Source organism: Takifugu flavidus, chromosome 14 (assembly GCF_003711565.1).
Source record: "Takifugu flavidus isolate HTHZ2018 chromosome 14, ASM371156v2, whole genome shotgun sequence".
NCBI lineage: Eukaryota > Metazoa > Chordata > Actinopteri > Tetraodontiformes > Tetraodontidae > Takifugu > Takifugu flavidus.
In genome coordinates this window covers 5,959,199-5,975,223 of record NC_079533.1, presented here as the reverse complement: position 1 = coordinate 5,975,223, position 16,025 = coordinate 5,959,199, and the positions used below count along the sequence as shown (strand labels likewise).

The 16,025-nt window shown below is 49.6% G+C and overlaps 1 protein-coding gene across 14 annotated transcripts in view; it reads left to right on the top strand.

Annotated features, from left to right (window-relative positions):
* The first annotated feature begins 1,049 nt into the window (after positions 1 to 1,049).
* nbeaa (neurobeachin a) overlaps positions 1,050 to 16,025 on the top strand; it is a 58,362-nt gene continuing 43,386 nt past the window's right edge. For 6 of the 14 annotated variants that reach the window (XM_057054036.1, XM_057054034.1, XM_057054022.1 and 3 more), the window contains exon 1: positions 1,051 to 1,920. In XM_057054036.1, the coding sequence (XP_056910016.1) occupies positions 1,618 to 1,920 (303 nt within the window). In that variant the 5' untranslated portion in view covers positions 1,051 to 1,617. Of the gene's footprint in view, positions 1,921 to 16,025 lie in introns of all 14 variants that reach the window. The other 8 variants (XM_057054026.1, XM_057054027.1, XM_057054025.1 and 5 more) reach the window with 2 other exon arrangements.

Genomic DNA, 16,025 nt, shown 5'->3' with positions numbered 1-16,025 from the left:
CCAGATTTCCTTTGAAACATTTACACATATTTTAACAGGCGATTGTACTTTGGTTTAAAAAAGTGTCAGGGATGGTTCCTGAATTCTAAAAGCTGGGACTTTGATAAAGATGAGAACAATAATCCATATATATTCACTAATTTGTATTTATTTTAATGAGATGATCAAAAACTGAAAAGCAGGAGATCCTTAGAATAATGGTGCACCTGAAGGGGCTGCTGAGACTCCACGGGACTCAGACCCTGACTGGCGGCTCTCAGAGCTCCTTTTTCATTCTTAGATTGATTAAATATTAAATATCTTTTAATCTGTCATTTGATACGTCAACTTTCTTTACAAAGTAAAAAATTCAGACTATTTACACCCGTCAATGAAGCAACAAAGTCACCCGAGTGGTCCAGGAGAGGGTCCAGGAGAGGGTCCAGGAGAGGGTCCAGGACAGGGTCCAGGAGAGAGACCAGGAGAGAGATCAGGAGAGGGTCCAGGAGAGGGTCCAGGAGAGGGTCCAGGAGAGAGACCAGGAGAGGGTCCAGGAGAGAGACCAGGAGAGGGTCCAGGACAGGGTCCAGGAGAGGGTCCAGGAGAGAGATCAGGAGAGGGTCCAGGAGAGGGTCCAGGAGAGAGAGACCAGGAGAGAGAGACCAGGAGAGAGACCAGGAGAGAGACCAGGAGAGAGAGACCAGGAGAGAGACCAGGAGAGGGTCCAGGAGAGAGACCAGGAGAGGGTCCAGGAGAGGGTCCAGGAGAGGGTCCAGGAGAGAGAGACCAGGAGAGAGACCAGGAGAGAGACCAGGAGAGGTCCAGGAGAGGGTCCAGGAGAGGGTCCAGGAGAGGGTCCAGGAGAGGGTCCAGGACAGGGTCCAGGAGAGAGACCAGGAGAGAGACCAGGAGAGAGATCAGGAGAGGGTCCAGGAGAGGGTCCAGGAGAGAGACCAGGAGAGGGTCCAGGAGAGAGACCAGGAGAGAGACCAGGAGAGGGTCCAGGAGAGAGACCAGGAGAGGGTCCAGGAGAGAGACCAGGAGAGGGTCCAGGAGAGGGTCCAGGACAGGGTCCAGGAGAGGGTCCAGGACAGGGTCCAGGAGAGGGTCCAGGACAGGGTCCAGTCTTTAGGGATGTCCCTCAGCTTTCATGGGCAACAAGAGTCGAACACTCCTTTAGCTGCTTGACTTCACGAGGTCAGATGTGTTAAACATGAACGCAAACCCAGGTTTCGGTGGTACCGAGCACCGTCGGAACCACGCACGGATGGCTCCATGTTTTCGTGCGCCTGCTGCTTCTCTGCGCATGCGCGGCCGGATCGCGCTGCCGCAGACAGGGGGCGTCAACATGGCGTTTCTCTGTTCGACGACCGCACTGACTGCAACCTGCCAATGAGACACACACGCACACACACACGCACACCAGCTAGCGCTCTGTCAAACCTACAGCTCTTCTCCAGCCAGCCTTATGGTTCCGTCCACATTTTCAGGAGGATAGGGTGAATCCAGAGGCTTTTTGGTTCTAAATGTTCCTGCGTGGATGGTTCTAGTGCGGCGGCGGCGGACGCAGCTTGTCGAGCAGGTGTGAGAGACAGCGGCGACCGCTCCTCTCCTCTCCTGCCTGTTTCCTGAGGGGAAATGTCGAGCGAGAAGCCGCTTTCAGCACCACCGGGCTCTGCTACCTCGCTCACGGACACAGACCGAGACTCCCACCCGCCGCCGGGCGCCACCGCGCAGCCACCGCAGGGCGCCGCGGGCGCTGGCTGCGCTCCTGCCGCGGAAAGGATGGTGTCCGCAGCCGGCTCGATGGTCCTCCCGGCCGGTGTGATCAACCCCACTGTCCCGATAAGGAATATTCAGATGAAATTCGCCGTTGTGGTGGGCCTAATCCAGGTCGGGGAGGTTAGCAACAGGGACATCGTGGAGACGGTGCTGAACCTGGTGAGTGGGAGAAGGATGAAGCGGCAGCAGCCATCGCAGGCAGAGCCGCACAGCTTTATCCTGCTATCTTTTATTTACGATAGCCTTTCAGGGGATGATGTCATTTGTTTGTTCGGGGAATTGCTGTGCTGCTTTCCCCCGTTTCCGCAGATAAAATTGCACCTGCGCGAATATGAATTGAAGAATAAATGAGCCGGGGGTGTATTATTGTAGTGCCGAGGAAAACGGAATGAGCATGTGACCCCAGCGAGGTGCAGTCGATCACCGGCCATTGTTGCCTCCATGACCCGTTCGCGATGCACTACGGAAAAGCATCTGCAGACACAGTGTCGCGGATCGCGGAGAAAGTGGAAGCAGGGTGTTCTGCTGACCCCCATGTGGACCCGGAGCGATGCTGCAGACTCGGGCTGTAGCTACCGAATGTTGCGCACCACAAACGCATTTGGTTCGCGCTCCCTAAAAATCATGCCGGGACACTCATCCGTCGAACATGAACGTTAATCCAACACGGACAAAGGCCGGTGGCGTTGGGCTGCCCCGCGGCTGCGTGCGCGTTTGCATGAGAATGGCTCGGATTTCTGCACAGGCCTATTGTTGGAGGCAAGGCCCTGCATCGTGTGCGCAGGAGAGTGATGTGTCGGCGGCCGTGGCTCGGCTGCTGCTCTCTGCCGTCATTCAAACGGCCATTCTGTTATTTCTGGATCTCCTATGCGTTGCCGCTAAAGCCCTTCCCATGTTTGCCCTCGCTGTCGGCGATGGTGGTGGCCATACTGGGCTTTACCCGACACAGCAGAGTTAATCCAGCCGGGGGCTTTTTGGACATGTGCTTCCCGTTATGAAACAGGTGAAATTGCACAGCAGCAGAGGCGGGTCAGGTGGACCAGGAGGTGAAGGATATGTGTGTCTGGCTGGTTTTCCCTCCTCCGCGCTGCACAATTTCACAGGACAAAAGATCTATTTTGAAGTGAGTGTAGTCCTCTTTATAGTGCAGCTTTACTGTATAGCCTGGTTTCACAGGTGTTTCCTCCTGGTCGCCTTTTTCCTGGTGGTCCATGTAGCCAGTGGCCTATTTACGAAGTGAGTGCTTGAAGCGGACAGCCTACAGCTGGGCTAAACCATTTCTCTCTCTTCCAGGCTGCTTCTCATCTCCAAACAGATCATTGGTACTACATGGAGGAGCAGAGGAGCTTTTGCTGGCTCACTGTGACCTTGTCTCCTTCCCTTAAATGCTCCTTTCTCTCCCCGATAATCATACATCCTGTTCCAGGGCTTCCTCCCTCACTCTGAGGGGCTCTGAGGAGTGATGCTGCCTGCATAGATTGGCCTGGGAGGGCAACGCCATGCATTTAAAAGCAGGCTGAGAGGAGGAGGAGGAGGAGGAGGAAAGGGGAGTTAGGTGGGTGGGGGAGGAGAAGAGTGAGAGCAGAGGAGGAGGATGAGGTGGTAGGATGCTGCAGTGGCTATGTGCTCTGAAATCACCAGCTGATGCAGCGGAAAAAGATGGGACTGTGGCTCGGCCCACAACAGATCCCTGGAAACCCAGCAGAGCGCTCACGTGAAATCCGCTCCGGTTACCAAACCCACATGCGTCCAGGCCTCATGTGTTAGATAATAAAGGTCTGAAGCATTAGCACACAAAGACCTGACACCTTGACAAATGACAGCGTTACGTGTCGGCCATGCAAAGCTGCACCCGTTAAACCCTGAATTGAACAATCAGTTCTGGTTTGGAGTCTGCCAATAGCTAAGCCTGTTTGGGAATTCTATCGCCCAGCTCCTTAATTAAAAGAGTTGAAAGAAAAGGAGGTGTGCGGAGGCTGGAACCTCAGCGGTCGCTCCCGTGTGACCCGGAGGCTGCTCCGTTGTTGCGGTCGATGCGAGAGAGGCCGCAGCCGCCACCTTCTCCGGCCACTGTGGCCATATTGATCAGATCTCACGCTGCCCACTCAGGGGAACAGATGGCCGGTCTACTGGATCAGATAAGCTCCACATTTCATGCAGCAGGACACCGGCTCTTTTGGCAAGTGCCGACCCGCCGTGTGTCTGAAAGGAAACCGAAGCAAGAGACGAGACGCTGACGCCGACAGTGAGAAAACCACAACAGAATTACTGGAGCTCTCATGCTTCAGATTCATATAATGATCCTTTCTTTTAATAGAACACACTCAGAAACATGCTCTTCGCGTGTGTGTGTGTGTGTGGGGGGCTGCTGATGGTGAGGTGCTCAACTATTATCAACAAGCCATCGCAGTTGTCATGGCAACGCTGCTCTTTGACTGCCTGCCTCCAGACGCTCGACCACCTGGTGTTGCTCTCCACTTCCGGATTTCTGCCACAGTATTTTGTGTCTTTCTCTATTTCTCTTCTGCTTCTTTTCCTCTGAAGTTTTTTATGTCCAGACGAACACACGACAACATCGGCCCAAAACCGTTGGAGGAACGTGGAACCAGTTGACGTATTGTCATGAAAATATTGCAAGTAAAAGTGCTGTGACCCAGAAAGTGTTGACATTATGGTGACCGACGGGCTGGAGTCAGGTGAGGAGGGATTTGCTTGGGAGGATCTTTGAAGGCATCTGTAGGCGGTCCTGTCACGTCCCTCTCAGCGCCGCACAGCCGTGCTTATTTTTAGGCTGTTTTGTTGTGCAATTTCTTTTTTAAGATGACAAAAAAAATATGAGTGGCTCAGAGGCGCCGGCACACTTGTGATGGCGGTTTCCGTCTGCTGAAGGGTCTTATCGTCCTGGAGACCTAACCCTAACCCTTTGCTGTAAACATCTTATTATTCCTGTGGGCCAAGGTCACCTGATGCTGAGCCTGCAGAGTCAGCACAGCACGCAGAGTTTGACACACAAGAACTGCAAAGCTCTCGCAGAATCACTGGAACCCACCAGAAAACCAAGTTTTCACGCAGACTGGAGCGGGTCCAGGGTTAGGCTTCGTGTTCCTTCCATATCATCAACGCCATCATGGAGCAGGATTTGGTCTCAGAGCTTTAAAAGAACAGGGGCTGAATTCAGCTTCGGTGTTTCCAAGGTTCCCCGTGAGCGGCTGCAACTCGCCCCACAGGAGTAATCTGCTTGTGCGGCCGCGGAGGGAAAAACAACGCGTCATCGTCTTGTGCTGCACAGTCATGCGGTCCACCCTTGTAGAACAAACATCCTTCTGTGTCGAGTGTTGCAGCTTTCAAATGGAAGCGCACCTTCGGAGCAGCTTTACGTCGAGCATGTTGCTGTAGCATCGGCACTTCAGTGGCAGATTTAATAAGTGTGTGTTGGACTGAGTCTTTAAACAGAAGCTGTCATCACAGATGTCATTTCTTCTTTAAGTGGCTGTTATGAAATCTGTAAGTGGTGTTTTTGCTGCGCACGTCTGCAAGAATGTGCTGGAGGGCTTTCAATGGGTTTTTGGGGTTTGCAAAGGGAAATGAAGCACTGCAGTTTGCATCTTAGATATTTGGTTGCATTTGTGAGCCCAGGAAACTGAAGATGGTGCGTTTGCTGTCACACTCGGGATTCAAAGTAGAATATCGCCGTGGCGACACACATTCTCTCCTTGGCTGCAGGAAGGCCTTTTTGCTTTTATCAGCGTGTGACACACAGCCCGAGCCTCTGCTGCACCGTAGCTACAAACAAAAGGGCTAACTGTTTTAGCTCTGACTTTACCTGAATCCTTCATTCATTTTCTGAGGAACAGAGCCATCGTTGAGGGTGAGGGAACGTTCGCTTCCGGAAAACGTTGCTGTGACGAGAATAAGAGAGCTTGGCAAATCCCAGAAATTTAAAATGTGGCAGGTCAAAGAAAGTGGATGCACTCGTGTTAATAGTGTGCCAACCACTATTCTGACCTGTGGGATTATATTCTAGCCTTATTTTGTCAAAGTGCTCCAGGGAAGCTGAGTTCATAAGGGTGGCGTTGTCCTTAGCAACGCTGGCTAACACTGACAACCGTGTGGACGCTGACCCAGCTAACAAAACAAGCAGTAATGGTGTTATGTGGGGTTAGCTGCTGCTCATGCTGCACAAACCATGTGACCCTCTATCGCTCCATCTTCCCAACCCTCCCAGAGAGGCGCAGGAAGAGGTGCGGCTTCCACTGCAAGGTCACCAATGGCTGAGAGCTGAGGATGATGTCAGAGAGTTGGGAAGAGGAGGCTTTCAGTGAAGAGCAGCGAAGTGTGATTGTCCACCGGTTTGGGCCTGATGACTTCTAGCCCCCCCATAGAGCCTCATCAGGTGCTTCTTCCCTCTCCTCTGATCTTGGTGATGGAGGAGTGAATTATGGGATGTCTGACTGGAGAGCCCGAGAAGTGTTGACCTGTTCGACATTTGTCAGCACCGCTCGAGCGCTCTGTGGGCTTGTTAGCATAGTTAGCACTGCTGTGTGAAAGCACAAGCATTCAGACATGGAGGCTCTGTGGACAAACGTCTGGTCGCTGTTCTGGAAGACAAATCGCCTTTAAAACCGCCGCTGCTTCCTTAAACAGGTTGCTCAGCGTTGTCTTCCCTCCTTGCTTGTCTGCTGTGCACTGGTGATGCTTCCCGGTTCCAGGCTAATGTGTTTTTCAGCTTTTTTAGTGGCTACCTCTGCGCTAGCATCTGGTCTGGCGTGTTTTCACCTCGCCGAGCGCCTCCATTCTGCTCCACTTCTCTAAATTCCTCCTTATCCTCCACTGACAACTCTTTCCTTTTGCTGGGATTTGGCGGCGGATAAACCATGTCAGACTTTTGGTGAGACACCTTCTCAGAATAGTGACAAAAGAGTTCCCTCCTTGCTTAACGACACTTTTCTGTCACTTCCTCTATCTGGCCGTTCTTGATCTGCTCTCAGCACATCCATCCTCCAACCCCCCGGCGTAATCTCGTCCCTCGCTCCCCGACTCCCTGGTTGCCTGGATGAATGTGGATGATCCGTATTGTGAGAAGGTAATGGAGCTGTCGCCCGTGCCGCTTCTTTATACCACGTCTGCACTCATCTGTGCGACTCCCAAAAAAGAACAACGGCTGGGACGAGGGGAAGGAGGTCACAGTGGATCTGTGAGGGAGTAACTGAACACACAACCTTTGGAATCTTCCTTTGAAGACAGTTGTTGTGCGGTTGTTGTGCGGTTGTTGTGTAGTTGTTGTGCGGTTGTTGTGCGGTTGCTGTGTAGTTGTTGTGCGGTTGCTGTGCAGTTGTTGCACCGGTTTCTTTCATCGTGCCGTAACAGTGGACATGACAATTGCGTTGGCAAAATTCCACTTTAATGGACAGTTGATGCCAAAAATGTGATTAATCTGTAAAGATTTCAAATCAGAGCTTCCCAATTTAAACCTGCCATGAATCCAACTGGTGCTGTTGAATATTGCAGGGACGGCATGATCAGGGTTAGCAGTGCTAGCTAAAGGTGGCTTTTAAACTCTATTTAGTTCTTTGTGTTGCCAGTTGCTATGGAGACGGGTGCATTTTTCTGTGCAGATTGCGTCACGTCTGCCACCCTATAGCGCCCCCTCTCTCCTGTCCAAAGTATCCCCGTGGTTTTTATTCTCTGCTTCAGATTCCGTCAGTGGAGAGATTGAACACAATAAATCCTCTTCTGTGCACGGACACGATATAATCCATCCTAATTTTCCCTCCATATCAAATTCATCATCATCCATGTATGTGATTAATTAATTTATTAATTAATTTAGTTTATTCTGATGTTTCTATTAAGGGGTTTCTTTTTTCCAACCACCCTTTGCTTTACACCTCCATACTTTAATCTATACATTTTCTATGCAGCATGCAGAAAGCATGCACACACACATATACACACACAGATACACACACATATACACACACACATGTACACACACACATACACAAACACACACACACATATACACACACACACACACACACACACACCGCTGCCTCCTTGTAGCCCACATCATTGCCTGGCAGGGGTGATTTAAAATTCATGCTGGCCTACTTCTTCTCTCCCATGGCTCCTCTATTACACACACACACACACACACACACACACAGAAATACAGCTGCTTTTTACTGTGAAGTGTATCAACTGTTCATCATACAGGGTGCTGCAGTGGCCGCCGCCTGATTACAGCTGTGTCGGGGGTTTATGCCACAGTCGCTTCGTTAGCAAAATGCTTTTTTACACTTCTGACGTCAGCAAGTCCTTTGTGTCGCTGTCAGCGCTCCAATCAAGTCCTTTAACGCGTTTGCCCGGTCAGGGGCACATGTTCTCACGGGGAGAGTGTGCACGAGTGCGGCTAACCCTAACCCTCCAGGGTTTCATCTCATCAGTCCAGTTTGGTGATTGACAGAGACGGGTTGAAGTCGGGGAGGGTTAAACCAGAGTTTCAAGGAAGCTCACAGAAAAGCATTTTTCTTGAGTCGGCTGGGCCTGATAAGAGAAAAGCCGATGGTGATATTTCATACACTCCAAAGAGCGCTGGTGAAACAGACCCGACAGTGGTGCATCTACTCTGTTTGTTTCTTTTCTTTGGATTTAATAACGAAGGGCGACTACAATGGTTTTAGCGAGCACAACGACGAGAGGTCTGTTGGCTCTGGGCCTTGATAGCGAGGGAAATAAAGGCCATTTCTCCAGCTTTTGTAAAAGCAGTGAGTGATGCTCACTAGTGCCAGCTCTTTTATTACTTGGTGTCTCCTTCATAGCTTTTAAGTGTGAGTTCAAATTCTTTGAGTTATTAGTTTTAGACAGTGGAACTATCACAATAAAGCACTTCAGCGAGTGTTGTATAAACTACGCATGCAGAGTAGAGTAGTTTTAGGTTAGGGTTAGGGTTTGGGTTAGAGGGTTAGGGTTAGGGTTAAGGTAGGGTTTGGGTTAGAGGGTTAGGGTTAAGGTAGAGTTTGGGTTAGAGGGTTAGGGTAGATTAGGGTTAGAGGGTTAGGGTAGGGTGAGGGTTAGGGAAGGGTAGGTTAGTGTAGGGTTAGGGTGAGGGTTAGGGAAGGGTAGGTTAGTGTAGGGTTAGGGTGAGGGTTAGGGAAGGGTAGGTTAGTGTAGGGTTAGGGTGAGGGTTAGGGAAGGGTAGGTTAGTGTAGGGTTAGGGTGAGGGTTAGGGAAGGGTAGGTTATTGTAGGGTTAGGGTAGGGTGAGGGTAGGAGCTGAGTCGGAAGGCAAAGCTCTCGATTTACCGGTCGATCTACGTCCCAGTCCTCACCTATGGCCGTCATCAACGTTGGGTGATGACTGAAAGAACAAGATCACGGATACAAGCGGCTGAAATGAGTTTCCTCCACAGGGTGGCCAGGCTGAGCCTTAGAGACAGGGTGAGAAGCTCGGACATCCGGGAGGAGCTCGGAGTAGAACCGCTGCTCCTCCACATCGAGAGGAGTCAGTCGGGGTGGCTCGGGCATCTGGCTAGGATGCCTTCCGGACGCCTCCCTTTAGAGGTGTTCCGGACATGTCCCACCAGGAGGCCTCGTGGCCGGCCCAGGACTAGGTGGAGAGATTACATCTCTCGCCTGGCTTGGGAGCGGCTGGGGGTTCCCCCGGAAGAGCTGATGGAAGTGGCCTGGGAGAGGGCTGTCTGGGCATCCCTCCTGAAGCTGCTGCCCCCGCGACCCGGATCTGGATAAGCGGGAGAAAACGGAACGGAATGTTCCTGCAGAACTCACGTCTGTTCCTGTTTTTCTTGTTTTTGAAGTTTAGGTCCGTCATCCAAATTTTGTAAGCCTTCTGCACAAGTTTAGAATCGTGCATGAGCGTGCCCGTTGGAATAGAAAAGGCTTTTTTGTGTGAGTTGATTATTTTCTTCATCTTGTGAACAACATGGAATATTTCAGCATAACCACATGTTTCAAAATTGTATTGGACTGCAACTACATGTTATTACATAGTTATACCTTAAATGAACGTTGCATTAGTCTGAAATTAGTGTGAATTTGACACCAGCACACAAATTCTGTCGGTGACTCTGATGTCATCCGAGGAAGTAACATTCAAAACAGCTGAACTGGCCTTCATTTGCACCACAACGTGCTTTACTTTGTGTCTGTGCACGTGCGTTTGCAGCCCCGTCTCATGATGCTGGATTACAGAGGCTCGCTGGAGCTGCTTGCAGCCCCTCTGATCCTCCATGAGCTGTGGCTCAGCCCAACAGTGTGCACCATTGTTTTAGCAGAATGGAACACGGGCACGGTGGTGCGTGCACTCTGGAACGTGGGCGCTCTTGTATATATGCAACAGCATGAGCGCTCTGACTGGACAGACAACAGATTAGTGACCCCGAACAGCCACAAAGTTGGCCCGAGTCTGGTCTGCGGGGCTTATCTAGTGGCCTTTGAGCCGGGCATCGCAGCGTCCACCCTCAGTCAGACCCGCCTCTCGTTTGATCTCCTGGCATATCTCGGATTTCATCTGTGGTCCTATCAGGAAAACGTGAGCCACATCCAGGCTGCCCGGCAGGACTTCCTGTCAGCTCCTCTGAAATGACTGCCTTTGAGTCAGGAGACATGTGCGTCTTGTTAAAGGACCTCGCGCCAGCCTGCAGTCCTTCCTCTCTGAGGCTCCCATGACACGAGGATGCCCTCGTTACTGCCTGTCTCGTGGAAGAACAGGAAAATTGAGTTGCCTCTCAGTGGAGTCCACTTTTCTTCAGAGTTAAAGAACCCTCCTTCAGAAGACATGGCGGTCCGGCTTCTCTCGGGTCTCTGAGTTAACCCTCTTGGTCGTCCCTCTCCTCCCTGCTACTTTTCTTCTGGACGCTTTGTTTGCTGCCAAACTGTAGATTTCATTTCTGCCTCTGTGCAACCACGAGTATCTGAAAGGACTTCCAATGTTTCCATATAACGGGATAGTTTTGGGTCTCATGGCAGCTTTTGCTTTGTTCCCACATCCTAATTTGTCAAACAGGGTAATAACGCCACCGCTTTCCACAGATGATCATTATTCTTTTTAATCTTTTCCGGCTTTTGTCTACTTTTTCTACTTTGAAGATGAAGTGCAAACACGCAGTTGGAAAAGCTGTAGCTTGAATTGCTGCTGCACTTCCAAAGTCAATTTATTCATGAGAAAGTGCAGGATTATTGTTTTCGCCGTGGGCAGGTAGCTCAGCAATTTCCCCAACACTTGTAGTGTGAAGTAGAGGCGCTACAGTACATCCTGTTGATAAATGAGAACAGCCAACGCTTGTTTGCAGGGAAAACAGTACACTGGAATTCCACTCTCCACGCCCGTCCAACTTAAAGTGACCTTTATGTCAGCTTCATCATGAAAAATCCGAGGACGTGTTGGAAGAAATCTGCTATTTTCACCAGTTTGTCCCTGCAACTGGTTTGACAACCATCTTGTTCAGGAAGTCAGTTGCTGTGTGAGTTAATTAGGGGGACCTAGTGAAGGACTGGGAAGAACTGGGAAGGACTGGAAGCAAAGGAGGCTGGTAGGACAGCACCAGTTTGTTCCATGCAGTGGTGAACAGTGGTGTCGGCCGGCCAACAGCCTACAGAGCAAACGCACCATTTTAGAGTACAGTGGGACCTCTACTTACAAACGTCTCTACATGCAACATTTTCAGGTTACGAAACGTCTCAACGGGAAAATATTTCCTCTTGTTACGAAAGAAATTTCAGGATACGAAGGTCAAAAATACGCTACCGCTGCTACTCGCAGCTCGCGGAGTTTAGCGAACGCAAGCAGGCTAGTAGCTGCTCTGCCATTGGCTATCGCCTAGCATCTTCCTGTCATCCCATTGGCTAGGAGGGACGTCAATCTGTACAGGTTTGTGTGTGTCCCAGCGTCGCCTTTGTTTCACTTTTATTTATTGTGGGTGTTCGTATGTTTGTCCATTAGATGGTGGTGTTACCACAAGTGTTAACGTTCGTTGCTAGTAATGACGGCTAATGTAAGATTAGCCTGTAATAAAGTTCATTTTGTTCCTGGAGAAGCCTTGCACTGAATTCCTAAATTCATTGTGCGCTAATCTAATTGTAACATGTATTTGTTACATGTTTTGATGCATTTTTATGATTTATGATTGGAAAAAAAATTATGTCCGAATTTTTGGGGGCTTGGAACGGATTAGGGCATTTACATGGAAAACGCGTCTCTACTTACGTAATTTTCAGGTTATGAAACAACTTCCGAAACCAATTATTTTCGTAAGTAGAGGTCCCACTGTATAAGTTAAAGTTATTGCAAATACTGCAGATACTTTTACATTTGCTGAAATGTATTTTTTCTAAACATTTATGAGCTGCAGTGTCTGTCGTGTAGTTGATGGATCTGCTCTCCTGGAAAGTGAGTGTAAAATAGGGAATTTTACGCAGATGAACTCCTCTTTATTGCGACAGAAGGAGCTGTGTGAGTCTAAAAACAGACCGTCACATGTCCTCTTTCACAACACATAAAAAGGGTAATAAAAAAAGAAATGGAGTGTTTGGTGTCCAATAGCATGTGATCAGGCTTATTGCTAGATCTGTTACTAAGCTCTTTTGGCCAATCAGGTGGCAGACCTTTCATGAAGTCAGAGTTGTGATCACTTGGCCCCGATCCTTGGTTTCTTGTCGTGTGTGTGCGTGTGCGTGTGGTGTGCGCGCGTGTCTTTTTTTTTTCTGACCTGGATTTCTCCCTCTGGGAACGTTATCCGGGAACACAGTGGCTCTGTTTTGGTGCAAACGCTGCAGATCTCTCAGCTTTGGAGTTCATGTCAGCCCCGGCGTTTTATATATATATACATATACTGTATGTGTGTGTGTGTGTGTGTGTGTGTGTGTGCGTGTGTGTATGTGCAGCGCTTCTAAATATTTCTGGCATTAATACGGCGGTTAGCGTGCTGAGGTTTGCTGTGAACGGCAGCCTCGCTGACTCGGCACAAAGGCAGGAGCTGTCCATTGTGCTGAAGACTCTGTCATATCTGTGCACTCTTTAATCTCGCCTCTCACCAATTCCACGAGTTCTGGCCTCGCCTCCGAGTTCTGGCCTCGCCTCCGAGTTCTGGCCTCGCCTCCCTGCTGCTCCAGTAAGATGGCACCTGATTGGTAGCCTTGGGGACTCTCCTTCCTGCCTTCGTCCTCCGTCTTTCGTGCGAATCGCTGCTGTGCATCTTCAAGGCCGGTGTGATCGACCAGGACTTCTGAGACGGTTTTCCTGGACTGCCAGTTACAAGCATTGAAGCAGTGAATGTGTTAGGAGGCTGCCGGCCGTCGTGCGCCGAGCATGTCACACGTGCACCTGAGTGACTGCGCATAGGTTTAAGCACATGGACGGGCCTGGTGAAACATACGGCAGGAACTGACAAACACGGTCAACTGGAAGCTCTTCACCAGGTCCTCCTGCTCCTCTCTCCTACTCCGGTTCCCCGGCGTCTTTAATAGGAGCTGACACGCCGCTACACGGGAACACTCGATAGCTACGCTTCCCTTTGATGTACGTACAGAAGCACATTCAGGGTTATGTTACAGAAAATGTGCCCAGGGTGCAGCAGCACAACACAAATGCCTGTTTTTAATCAAGTAGAACTGTAAAAGATGGAATTATTTCCTCAATTAAAGTGGCTGTGGCAGGATTAGATTGCCTTTCCTGTGCACCCCCCCAATATTCACGTGCACATTCATGGCCCTCGCCACAGCAGCAAAGACTCTTCTCCTGCAGGCTCCTGATTCATTGGTGTCCTTTAGAAAAGGCTAAATCACATTCTGTAAAGTTTGTAAAACAACGGCTGACAGAGTTCAGACATGGATTAATTTCACTTCCTCCGTTTCGTGGAACACGTTCGATGGCTCTTCAGCAGCGCCGCCGACTTTCCATGTGGGCATAATGGATCAAATGTTAAAGGCAAAAGCACTTTTCATGGCTCGCGCAGTGTTAATGTCGCAGAGTCTGAAATGACGTGTCCACTTGTCCAGGAGAAGAATCACCATGTTTGGCTGTTTCCTGTTCAGGAAACTGCATCAAGAGGTTGTGGAAGATGAAAGCGTTTCAGCACTGAGCGATGGTTAGAGATCTATTATTAGTTCCATTACAGATCAACATGAGCAAATTAGCCATGCTTCAGTACCTCGGTGATGTTTTCCATCCGAATGTTACCCTTCAGTCCAGACTGAAGCTTAATCTAAAGCCTCAGAAAAATTCGATTGTGAGGAAGTTCATTGGAAATCCGAATAGCAGCCAGAGATAAGTCTTATCGGGGCTGTTTCCGGGGAGGGGGGGCAGGCAGAAACATGGATTGTGGGCTGTTTAGCAGCCTGTTAAGCCACAGCATAATCCATATCTTTATCTAGCTTTTGTACGGTCGTCATCCAAGCACTAAACACTTCTCCTCTAATTGTTGGGCTTTGGGCAATAAAACGGCGGCTCTGCCGTCCTGATAAGAACGCACAATAGCATTTAGCTGCCCTCCTTTTGCTTCTCCCTTCATCTTTGCACTCTCATAAAACACAAGGTTTCCACGCTTTCTCATGTGTTCTCATGTGTTCTCATGTGTTCAGTCTGCATTCTGTCGTCTCCGCTTCCTCCTCTTGTCCATCCTTGGGTTTTTAGCCAGCGCTCTCGCCACTGTCTCCACTGTGCAGCTCTCTTGGTGCAGCTTTAAGTGTATAATTTGTGATCTCATGTCTAGATGGGCCTCTCGTCTTCTCACTCGCTGTGAGCACAAAGGGCCTGAATGGCTGCAGCTCACTGAGGGGTACACAATGAGTAGACACACACACACACACACACACACTGGACAAACACAAACACAACCCTCGTCCTCTTCAAACTCCCAGAGGCTTTTGAAGTTGCATATTGATGATGCCGGCTGTGAACACAGAGGAGGAGGCTATTGAGTGTCCACTCTCCTCTCTGACCCGTCATCTCTGATGGCCTAAATGAGCAGCAGGTGGTCCTCTTTATCAGCCGTTACCTTGTGAAGCCTCTCATATTCCACAGTCAGTCACAGCAATCAGCCAGCATAATGATTCCTTTGAAGTGTGGCTGTGGCTCTGCATAATGGGCTGCAGTGCTCGTCTGAAAGATCATTTCCAGTTACACAATCATTGTTTTAACCACTGCAGCACCTTTTCAGGAATGCCGGCAGAATGCCAAGTTAGACTTTTGTGGCTATCTTAGTGTCTTCCGTGGATGGCAGTTTGCATTGATTTCAGTTGCTTTCTTTGGTTTTATTGTTATATTTGCTCAAGGCCAAATCTACGCCATGCCAGTGGAGATCTGCGATCTAACACCCTCAGCTGGTCTTAGGGTTAGATCTTTTATCTTCTGGTCATGGCTCGCTGACTCCACCTGGGTCGATATCTCCTGCAGCTCTGCTAAATCTTTGCATCCAACATCTCAACTAGTATTTGTGGCTAAATGATTCAGGACTCGGCCTCTTCCGTGTGCCTTTTCCCAACCGCAGAACATCCGACATTAATCGGTCCGCTACGCTGGCAGGTACCTGCTGCCCTCTAATGATAGAACAAGTCCGATTGACATTTGCATCTGTTGTAAACGACTATGTTAGCTACATTAATTCACTTTTAGCTACATCTGTCAGGGCATACGTCGACGTATCCCTGCAGGACGGCGCAACAAGAATGACGTCACGATGTAATAAGGGTGATTCTGATCTATTTGTTATTCTGGATGCTTCATTTACACTAAAACTTCACCCAATTGTCTATCCAGTGAGACGACAGTTAGTCTTTCTTATTTGGCCGTATGGATCAGCCTCTTTCCCATCAGTCATATCGTAAATCCCAAAGCATTAGCATTAGCATACATGGCGTTAGCAGCAGAACATCAGGTTCATCAGGCCTCAGCCTTTGAGGCAAACAGAGTGCCTGTGTGTTTTACCAGCCTCTTAGCCAAGCTGGTTTCAGCTGGTTGAGGAGCCTGCTCAAACATACCAGCCCTTTGTTGTGTGAATGCAGCCCCGGCACGGACCTCCAACCTCCCTAAACACCCACCTTCTTGACACAATGCACGCCAAGCTGCTGGCTCGCCGTCCACCATGAGAGGAACATACTGAGACTGTCTGGCAGGGCGGAGCCACATAAAGTCACCTGACAGCTGCTTTTACAGTGGTTTACGAGGTTAAACATCACATCTCCAAAGACTCCAAAATTCCCTTTTCTTTCTTCTCCCAGGACAGAGAAGCGCTAACCTTCTCTGCAGTC